The sequence below is a fragment of the Apis dorsata genome, unplaced genomic scaffold (assembly GCF_000469605.1).
Source record: "Apis dorsata unplaced genomic scaffold, Apis dorsata 1.3 scaffold_206, whole genome shotgun sequence".
Taxonomy (NCBI): Eukaryota; Metazoa; Arthropoda; class Insecta; order Hymenoptera; family Apidae; genus Apis; species Apis dorsata.
Window position 1 is genome coordinate 115,524 of NW_006263490.1, and position 10,411 is coordinate 125,934.

The window sequence follows — 10,411 nt, forward strand, 5'->3', positions numbered from 1 at the left end:
AATATAGTTTTTTTATTTATATTAAATATATAATATAAATTTTTATGTATTTTTTATGTAATTTTTGTATGTTTCTATAGATCGAGACCGTCAAGATCGTGAAAAGGATAGGGATAGGGACAGAGATCGTGATAGAAGACACAGATCTCGTAGTAGAGATCGTAGAAAACGTTCTCGTTCACGTTCCAAAGATCGAAGAGATAGAAAAAGAAGTAGTTCACCTAAAAAAAGTCGAAGTTCTAGAAGAAGAAAAGCATCTCTTTATTGGGATGTTCCACCACCTGGATTTGAACATATTACTCCTTTGCAGGTATAGTTGATATGTTAAACTTTATTGCAATTATAAATAAAACAAATTTTGTGGAAATTTCTATTCAATTTTAATTATAATTATAACAGTATAAAGCTATGCAAGCTGCAGGACAAATACCTGCAAACATTGTGGCAGATACACCGCAAGCAGCTGTACCAGTTGTTGGCAGTACAATAACTCGTCAAGCAAGGAGACTTTATGTAGGAAACATTCCATTTGGTGTAACTGAAGAAGAAATGATGGAGTTTTTTAATCAACAAATGCATCTATCTGGTCTTGCTCAAGCTGCTGGAAATCCAGTATTAGCATGTCAGATCAATTTAGATAAAAACTTTGCTTTCTTAGAGGTATAACAAAATTTACTTGAGAATCAAATTTTGAAATTTATAATTTGTATAATTCCATAACAAAGTATTCATAAAAATCGTTTTAGTTCCGTTCAATAGATGAAACAACACAAGCTATGGCATTTGATAGTATCAACTTCAAAGGACAAAGCTTAAAAATAAGAAGACCACATGATTATCAGCCAATGCCAGGAATGACTGATAATCCAAGTATGAACGTGCCAGGTACGGTTCCCGGTATGTTGTATACATACTTTTTATATTTTTATATATCTTTAAAATATTTATTTTTTATGTTATGTAATGTATAATATAATATTTTATTTTTATAGATTCTCCTCACAAGATCTTCATTGGTGGTTTACCCAATTACTTGAATGAGGAACAGGTATGCAAACAAGTCTATAACACAGTTTCGTTAATTGCACACCTTTGGAAGCAGTTTTTATTCACTGATGTCTGTTATTTTTCATGAAAAATTTGATAAATATATTAAGTATACATACAAAGGACATCAGAGATTAAAACAACTGCATTGCTGTAATAACAATGCTGTAGGATTACTTTAAACATATGCTAGTTCTCAGCATTGTGAGTTATACCAAAGGATTAAATTATTACATAGGTATTTAGCTATTTAGCGGAGATCAAACTTTCGAAGATGGTATCATCTGCCCAAATGCCATAGAGGTATGTATGTGTATCCATTGGATTCCAGCGTTGATTAGGTTTTATTTAGCTAGGTGGCTCCAATTCCATTTGTTTCTTTGGTCAAGTCTAAGGTAGAATTTCGTCTCGTATTTCTTCTCAAAATACCATGATTAGATAGTGATTAGGGCATTGGTTAGAGGCGTTGCAGCATTCAGATGGTATGCAGTCGCAGCAGTCGTATTTCTTTTACAATATTTCTAGGAACATCGTGGACCCAGCCAAGGGAATACGAAATTTTTCAATAAGTGACTGAAAAAGGAAGGGATAGGAGGGGAGAAGAGGAGTAGTTACACTCAAAACAAATATGCAAAATTGTTAGGCAAAAATCACTTTAAAAGTGAAAGTTCTTCATATTTTCACTCTTACAGAATGAGTTTGATTTTATCTAGTGGTATTATATACAAAAAGATTTTTTAGGATTATAACAGACGAATCAATCAATTTTATCTAGCATATCAGTTTTTTTGTTTTTTGTCTTGATGGGATTACAGGGTCAACACATAATCTTATGTGCATCTGGTAACAGCTCCAAGTCTTTTGGCATCTATTCTTTTCAGGAGTATCTTTTCTCTTGCAGCTGTTTTCTTTACAGGCTTTTACAGGCTTTACAGCTCTTCGTCCTTGTGCCTTGTTACGTTTACAGGTTACGCGAACGAACTTATGTGTTCGAGTATCAGTAATGTGCATTAATACAAAGACAAAGTGCAAAGAGAAAGTAAGAAAAATAAAAGTCGGTAAATGTGAAAAAAACGTCGGAAAAGTTAATAATGTGATATTAAAGTGATACATTGTTGGAATAATACAATCACAAAAAATATAACCATTTGGTTATTATATAGTAACTGTGGACTGATACCAGTGCCCTTTCTCCCCATTTCTTAGCTTAGGGTTGCGCCGATCAAAAGCATTTGCTTACCACTACCACTACTTCTACCACTACTTCTACCACTACTACTACTACTGAACATGACAAAATACCACACTGCCTGGAGAGAGGCTAGCCCAGTCCCTCGAGGCAAGTACTTATATCATTTTCATGCCTTCGTATTGGGCTTATGCGATTTTTGCAGCCCCCTTTCTGAAGATCTTGGTTCTTCTAAGTAAATGGTGCGTTTTCTAATTGGATAGTTTTTTATTGATAATAGCGTGTTGCTTACTCACAAGGATTAATAACATGATAGGGAATGTTGATTGATTTCTTGGAGATTTTTTAATAGGAATTAATCTTATTATTTCTGTAATTACTTAAAATAGTAATAATTTAATCTTCTAAATATTATAGTGTATATATGTAGTATATGTATATCCAAATATATATATGATGGTTTTCTAATGGGTTCTTCATTGGAATGCCTTGATAGTATATAATTTCTTAGATATTTTAAGATATGTTAGGTTACATTTTATGTCTTGAAAAAATTGAATTGATTATGAAAACTTGTGATAAAATTACATAGATTATATTTATTTGAAAGTTTTGATTTCCAAATATGAGGATGTATAAGTTTTTATGAATGCAACATGCTGTTATCTCTGCTTCAGAGTTTTCAGTACTTCTTGGAAATGGAAAGACGTAAGTAATCTTAAGGTACATGTTTTTTGAAGAGAAAATTAATATAAATATAAGGAAAATCCACATTTGAAGAGCAAGAATATTCAAAACATTGAGATCTGTTCCAGACTGGAGTAAAACTTTTGTATGTAAGAAAGACATTAAATGAAAATGATAAATGAAATTCTTGAGATATAATTTATGCATTTTTATAAAAAATTTATTATTCTTGGATTATGCAACTTTCATATGATATAATTTAATTTCTTAAAAATTGTTAAATTTCAAACTAAATTTAATCTTAATAATTTGGTAATTTGAATATAAATTAATTTTATATTTTAACAAATAAAATAAAATATATAATTATATTTAACATGATTATCTGTATATCATATATTTAATTCAAGATATTCTTTTATTAATCACATTTAAAATTTTATGTATATGTGTAAGTTACACATATTATTATATATTATAAGTAAATAGTTGTCAAATATATTGTATATAATTTGTATAAAATATAAATAAGTTTTGCTTTATATGAAATCTTATAATATTATGAAATTTTGATTATATTACATAATATATAATGTATATATTTATATTTGTATATTTGTATATTATATATTCGTATTTAAATCATATAATTTTATTTTTTCTTATGTATTATTTACAATATATATTGTATTATACTTATATACATTATATTTATATACATTATATTTTTGTGTACATTAAAATTTATATATTTTTCATTTTTTAAAATTTTGGAGTATTATAAAAATGAAATTATATTTATGATTATATTTAGACGTTCTCATAAAAAATTAATTTGTTATAATGTCTAATTAATCTAGATCATAACTTTTTAAGATATTTAAAATCTATTTAAAATAATACATAGTCAAATCTCATATTTTTGATATGCAGTAAACATGTTAAATTATTAATTATCGTAATTATTACATTTTAATAATAAAAAATATCTGTATTAATATTATATATTAATTGTATTGAAAAATATAAAATTTATAATAAATATAAATTATAAGTAGATTTAAAAGTTGCATAGTTTATCATGAATTTATATTAATATTATATGATTAAATAAGTAATGTAATTTCTACAATACAGGTGAAGGAGTTACTGATGAGTTTCGGACAATTAAGAGCATTCAATCTAGTAAAGGATTCAGCTACAGGTCTATCCAAGGGTTATGCATTCTGCGAATACGTTGATGTATCAATGACTGATCAAGCAATTGCTGGATTAAATGGAATGCAGTTAGGAGACAAGAAACTGATTGTTCAACGAGCTAGTGTTGGTGCCAAGAATCCAATGATTGGTGCACAAGCTCCAGTCCAAATTCAGGTGCCTGGACTATCAATGGTGGGCACAAGTGGACCTGCTACTGAGGTAAAATAATTTAAATTATAATCTATATTTGCATATTATATTTGTCTATCTTTGTATTAAATTATAATTTTTGAATTATATCATAAAAAATTAGATTAAAAAAAATATTTTATTATATATAGGTTCTTTGTTTGCTAAATATGGTAACACCAGAAGAATTAATGGAAGAAGAAGAATATGAAGATATTTTAGAAGACATCAAAGAAGAATGTAATAAATATGGTGTGGTTCGATCTGTGGAAATACCCAGACCTATAGAAGGAGTTGATGTACCTGGATGTGGGAAAGTATGTTATTCAATATAAATATTTTAATTTATTTTAATTTTAAATAATATATTAACAAAATTTTTATGTTATAGGTATTTGTCGAATTTAATAGCGTGATTGATTGTCAGAAAGCACAGCAGACTCTAACAGGACGAAAATTCAATAATCGCGTTGTTGTAACATCATATTTTGATCCTGACAAATATCATCGCAGAGAATTTTAAAAAATAGGTTTTTTTTCTTTCATACTAATTACTAATTGACTCCAGTGTATAATATATATATTAAACGAATAATAATCTAATGAGTCCAAAAATTAATAATTCTCTTTTATCAAAATGTACAAAATGAAATGTAATTGATTTTCAATCATACATGCATTAAATGATAATTGTAATTGTTGTAATTTACGTATCTTTCGATAATATAACCATATAAAAGTAATTCATAATTTATAAAATTGCTAATAAAAAAAAAAAGAAAAAAAGAAATAATATAAAGGATACCATTGTATAAATAGAGGTATCATTTTTTTTTAATCAATAGTAACAAAAATAAACTAATCATATATAATAGTTAAAAAAATGAACTATTGTTAAAGCAGAATTACATAAAAATAAATAATGAATTGTCAATATATTTATATAAAATTTTTTCTGTAAAAATATTTTAATATTTTAATATTTGATTTATGTTGAAGTATAAGAATGATATAATAAGCATTAATAATAATGTTGTGTGCATTTAATATAAATCAAGCTTCATTTTGTAATGCAGGTTGATATGAATGACTTTCTTCAATCTCAGCATTATCAACTACAAATTTTTGTAATAATACATAAAGTCCACCACCGGCAAGTAACATACTGATTCCTATCAAAAGTACTATGGACCATGCTGGTATTACGGTTCCCCCTAAAAAATTTGATTTTATTATTAATATATATTATTTTTTCTATACTTTTTTATTATCATTTTTACTTACAATAATAACGTCTCGTAATTGTTTTTCGACCTTTCAAAATTTTACGTCTCGCTTCGACACCATCCATAAAGATTCCCATAATTACTATTCAAAATGAATAATATAAGATATATTATTTTTTAAAACATATATTTTTTTACAAAATTATGAAATTATATATAAATAATATTAAATGATATACTAGTTTTGCTAATATACAATTATAAAAATTATACATTTAATATAATAATATCCAATATAAGCAACAAAATATGATTTTATAAAAATTTGGTAAAAATTTTAAAATAAAAATATCATTATTAAAATGATATGAGACAAATATTTTATTTTTTCTTGCAAGTTTTTGATAGTTAATTGGAACTGTCTTTTAAATACATATATTTTGTAAAATATAAAAGAATAAATAATGGAAGAAAAAAAATAAAAAAAATAGAATATTGAAATCAATATTCTCCATCTCCAGAATATCATAAATGAAATACATAAAAAGAAAAGACAAGCAATAGTAGAAGAAGAATAAAAATAGTATAGAAATGGCTATCGGCACTGTCTCATGTTTGATAAACTTCTTGGATAACCGAAGCTTCGATTTGTTATGTGCATAATGGAATATGCAAGATGTTTGAATTCGTGTGATGTTATAAGGAACATAATATTATGCGAGAAGGATAAAAAATATTTCTAAATAATTTGAGAATGCCACATGGAAAATTCATTAAGTATTCTATTCAAAATTTTTGTATTTTAAAATTCGTATTTTGAGGTTAAAACTTCAGATAAGTTTCTTATATTAATTTTTTTGTAAAATTCTTTTCCGTTCATTATTTATAAATGATTATTGATGATTTATAATTAATTTATTATAAATTTATTAATCATTAATATAATAAATAATTAATGGAAAAGAATTTTATATCATAAAGAAAACAAATAATTAATAAATTTTCTATGATATCTTCGAATTGAATGAAATATTTTTTGTTTTTTCACATAATATTATTTTTCTTGATGTGACGTCACGCGATTTCGAATATCTCTTTGCATATTCTGTTATACTAATAATAAGTCAAAACTTCGATGATCTAAACGTGAGATGGCGTTAATCCGTAATTCTTCCTTTTTTATTCAAAAAAATGTATTTATTATTCAAAAAAATTAATCTTTAATACTGAGAGTTAATTCTTTTCCTATTTTCATTTTTTTTCTATTATTTGTTACTTTTTCTTTTATTTACACTCTGGAGATTTTTGGAGACGCTAATTAATTTCAATATTTTTATCCTATTTCTATCTTTGAAACTATTTGTTTCTTTTGTTTATTTCTGATATATGGATCACAGAAGAAATAAATATAGAATATTTGAACACACTTGTATCGATTTTTTTTCAAAATTACAATGGATGTTAATTTTTAATATAAAAAAATATATATATTATATTTTCGATTTTAAAATGTACACAATTGTTTAATCACTCATAACTATAATTTAAACTATAATATTTCATTTATTTTTTATTATATTATAATTTTATAATTTTAATTTCCACTATTAATAAAATTATAATTTTATTATAAATCAAATTTTAAAATCTCGAAGCATAGGACAAAAAATGTATTCCATATTTATATTTTTGATCTATTTTATATTTTTGTATCAGCATTTTCTTTACTTTTGTAATAATACTATCTTTTTAAAAAATACTTAAATTTGTCATTTAGTTTATCATAAAATTTGTCGTTTAATTAAAGATCACAAACTAATTCATTTTGCTGTCAAAAATTCATCACAATAATAATGTAAAATAAGTTTAAATGGTTTTTAAAAGGATGATACTAAAAAAAAAAAAATAAAAATTGCTATTTTTATATGTTATATATATAAGATTTTAATGAAGATTTTTAATTGAATTTTAGTTTTATATTTTTATATAAATTAGTAAAATATAATTTAAGATATAATAAACACAGAAATATATTGATATAGATATTTGCAATTATTATTTATAAATAATATATAATTTTAATTTTAAGGATATTATATTTGAAATATAATATAATTTAATATATATACTTACGTAGACCAATAGTAACATAACATAATAATTTTTTGGAACACATTTTTTTTAATTAAAAATATACACGTTAAAAAAACGAATACGATTAAAAACACTTAAAAACACAGGTAGAATATCTAGATGAATAATATTCGAATCACGTATAGAGTAAAATAAAGATATAGATATAAACGTGTGAATCAACGTAATGATAAGAAATATTGATAACAAGTAGAAATCTTATCTTTTTTTTCACAAATGATAAAAGAAATTTTTTATATGAACATTTATTAAAGTTTTAAACATAACTTTATTAATTAAAAATTTCAATTTATTATTTGCAAACAAATATTATAAATTGTTGAATAATTATTTTTGTATAAGTAAATATTTAATTATATCATCTTTATTACAGATTTTATTTTAATTCTTCTATAAACGAAGATAAAAAATAATAAAAAAAATAAAAAATTAAATTATAAATAATTATTTAAATAAATATGAAAAGAGAACAAAAGTTTAGTTAAAATAAATTTATACACGCATAATATAATGTATGTACACAGTTTATATAAAATACTTAATCCGACATTGTACACTATTGATTTAAGACTATTTAAATATTAACAATTAAACTTTCTGCTTGATATTGAATAATAGTCTAAAGAAATGTGGAAATCCAGAATATATTTTGGAATTTGACGGTTCGGATATAAAGCAGATTATCGGGAGTGCAGGTCGAAGATTCAGGTGAGTATGGGTAGGATCTATTAAACAGAAAAAATTTATAGTCAGTTAATATTTTTTAATTGCATACTGATATTTTATTAAATAAAAATCAAGGAAACTGAGTTACAAGTATTAACTCATTACAAGATCGTTGTAATATTAGATTAGCCGATACCAACGTGAAAAAATCTTCAATTAAATATGAAATGAAAGAACTATCCTTTCCCTAATAATATATGAAATAAAATGACATAAAATTGGATATAATATCAAATAACAAATATTATATAATTAAAGTGAACATCTTAATGATATTTGATGTAATTGTTTATTAATCCTTTGAAATATTTATTTTAAATATGTAAAATTTAATTAAATTTTATCTTTAATAATATCTATAAATTAAATTTATAAAATAAATGGTACAATATATTTTAAAAGCGTTTCAAAGGATCATGATATCGAAACAGCATTTAAAATGTTGGTATCGACGTTTTATATGCTGACTCGAATAATTAAATATATTGCATTTGTTTTTTTCTTTTTTATATAATATTAAAGTAATTTACGGCGAAAATAAAGCTCTATGCAACTTACGAATATAATTACCATCAAAATGTAAATTGAAATAGCTGGCACATATACAAGGCTTTCCAAAAACATCACGTTTCACAATAACAAGCTCCTTTCTGCCTTAAACGGCAATACTCGCATCGTTTTTTTCCTTCCAGTTCTTTTCTTCATCTAGTTTAGCTATCTTTTTACTTAATACATTCTCTCTCCCATTTTTTATTTTCTAGAAAGTGTAGTTTCTCTGGTATCATTGTGATCTTTTTCCTCTCATATTTTTCATATTTATGTATTCAGCACCATATAATTTCAAGAAAACCTTCGCGTAAAGTATACGTTTTCTTTTTTTTTTTTTATTTTCTCGTCTCTGTACCCGTCTCGAGTGCACCCTGTTGGCGCAAGAATTCCAAAGTCGCCGCACTTTAAGGCAATTGCTTGACGACACTGCAATATGGTCGAAGAATATCAAATCTGCTGATTTATTGCAGAAGAGATACACTTCGACATGTACAGTACTATGTGATCGCATATTCTTCATTAACACGCAAATTCCGTGCTATTAATATATTTCACAAATATTTCACGAAAAAATAAATCGTTAAATATATATATATGAAACGTATATAATTAACACGTAAACTCGATTTTTTCCAAACTAATTATATTTTCGCATGACTATAGAATATGAATTTGTGCATTAATGTTTTAGTCGCGCATATACTGTACATATCCGGTACCGTAAAAATATCACAAAGAAATGATTATTTGAACAATCAATAAAATGTATTAATTTATATTGCCAGATAATTAGTTAATAGAGTTAAACATTACCTAGTAACAAAAATTATTCATTTATTAATATATAAATATAAACATGGAAATAAAGGAAAAAATGCAATTTATAAATATACAAATGTACTAGGAAGTAAATCATACTTAAAAACAAATTTTTCAATGAAATTTTACTTATTCAACAAAATAATACGGCAGTTATACACAAATAATTATTTTAAATTCTACACACATTTTTGGATTTTTCTTACTACAAAGAATAAATAAAACATAATAATATAAATAAAACAAGATTTTATAACATAATATCGAGTATAAGAAAATAAATATATGTTATTATTCTTAACACGTTGAACGTTCTTCGATTACTTCGTTGCGTGCCTTTTCAGAATGCATAATTCCATTTCATGGATATTAAGTTTCGTATTTCCAGTAATATGCATTCATTTTAAAATTTACAGAAATACGTAATAAACAAGCATATTCTATATTACATTGAAGAATATAGAATTAAACAAAAATAAATATAAATAATACTGTAAAAGACTTATATCATATAAGTACTAATGTTCTCCGCAATTATTCATAACAATATTAAATATTTTATTATTGAATTACTTATGACATATCAAAAAAAAAAAAAAAAAAAAAAAAAAAAAAAAAAAAAAAA

The 10,411-nt window shown here is 24.3% G+C and overlaps 3 protein-coding genes across 6 annotated transcripts in view; 1 reads left to right on the plus strand and 2 right to left on the minus strand.

Annotated features, from left to right (window-relative positions):
• LOC102671707 (splicing factor U2AF 50 kDa subunit) overlaps nt 1–5,154 on the plus strand; it is a 6,159-nt gene extending 1,005 nt beyond the window's left edge. For 2 of the 3 annotated variants that reach the window (XM_006614972.2, XM_006614974.2), the window contains 7 exons: nt 81–310; nt 400–660; nt 747–897; nt 993–1,048; nt 4,061–4,342; nt 4,465–4,629; nt 4,704–5,154. In XM_006614972.2, the coding sequence (XP_006615035.1) occupies nt 81–310; nt 400–660; nt 747–897; nt 993–1,048; nt 4,061–4,342; nt 4,465–4,629; nt 4,704–4,835 (1,277 nt within the window). In that variant the 3' untranslated portion in view covers nt 4,836–5,154. The remainder of the gene's footprint in view (nt 1–80; nt 311–399; nt 661–746; nt 898–992; nt 1,049–4,060; nt 4,343–4,464; nt 4,630–4,703) is intronic. The other variant, XM_006614973.2, reaches the window with a different exon arrangement.
• A 120-nt stretch (nt 5,155–5,274) lies between these two features.
• Nucleotides 5,275–7,799, minus strand: LOC102672012. The gene is made up of 3 exons (XM_006614975.2): nt 7,672–7,799; nt 5,597–5,680; nt 5,275–5,526 (listed from the first exon to the last, which is right to left on the minus strand). The coding sequence occupies exons 1-3, from the start codon at nt 7,712–7,714 to the stop codon at nt 5,366–5,368; spliced, it is 288 nt and encodes a 95-aa protein (XP_006615038.1). The 5' UTR covers nt 7,715–7,799; the 3' UTR covers nt 5,275–5,365.
• Nucleotides 7,800–8,200: 401 nt separating this feature from the next.
• LOC102672491 ((E3-independent) E2 ubiquitin-conjugating enzyme UBE2O) overlaps nt 8,201–10,411 on the minus strand; it is an 8,426-nt gene continuing 6,215 nt past the window's right edge. The window contains exon 9 of one of the 2 annotated variants that reach the window (XM_006614981.2): nt 8,201–8,417. The gene's annotated coding sequence lies outside the window, so the exon portion shown is untranslated. Of the gene's footprint in view, nt 8,418–8,913; nt 9,394–10,411 lie in introns of those variants that run through there. The other variant, XM_006614979.2, reaches the window with a different exon arrangement.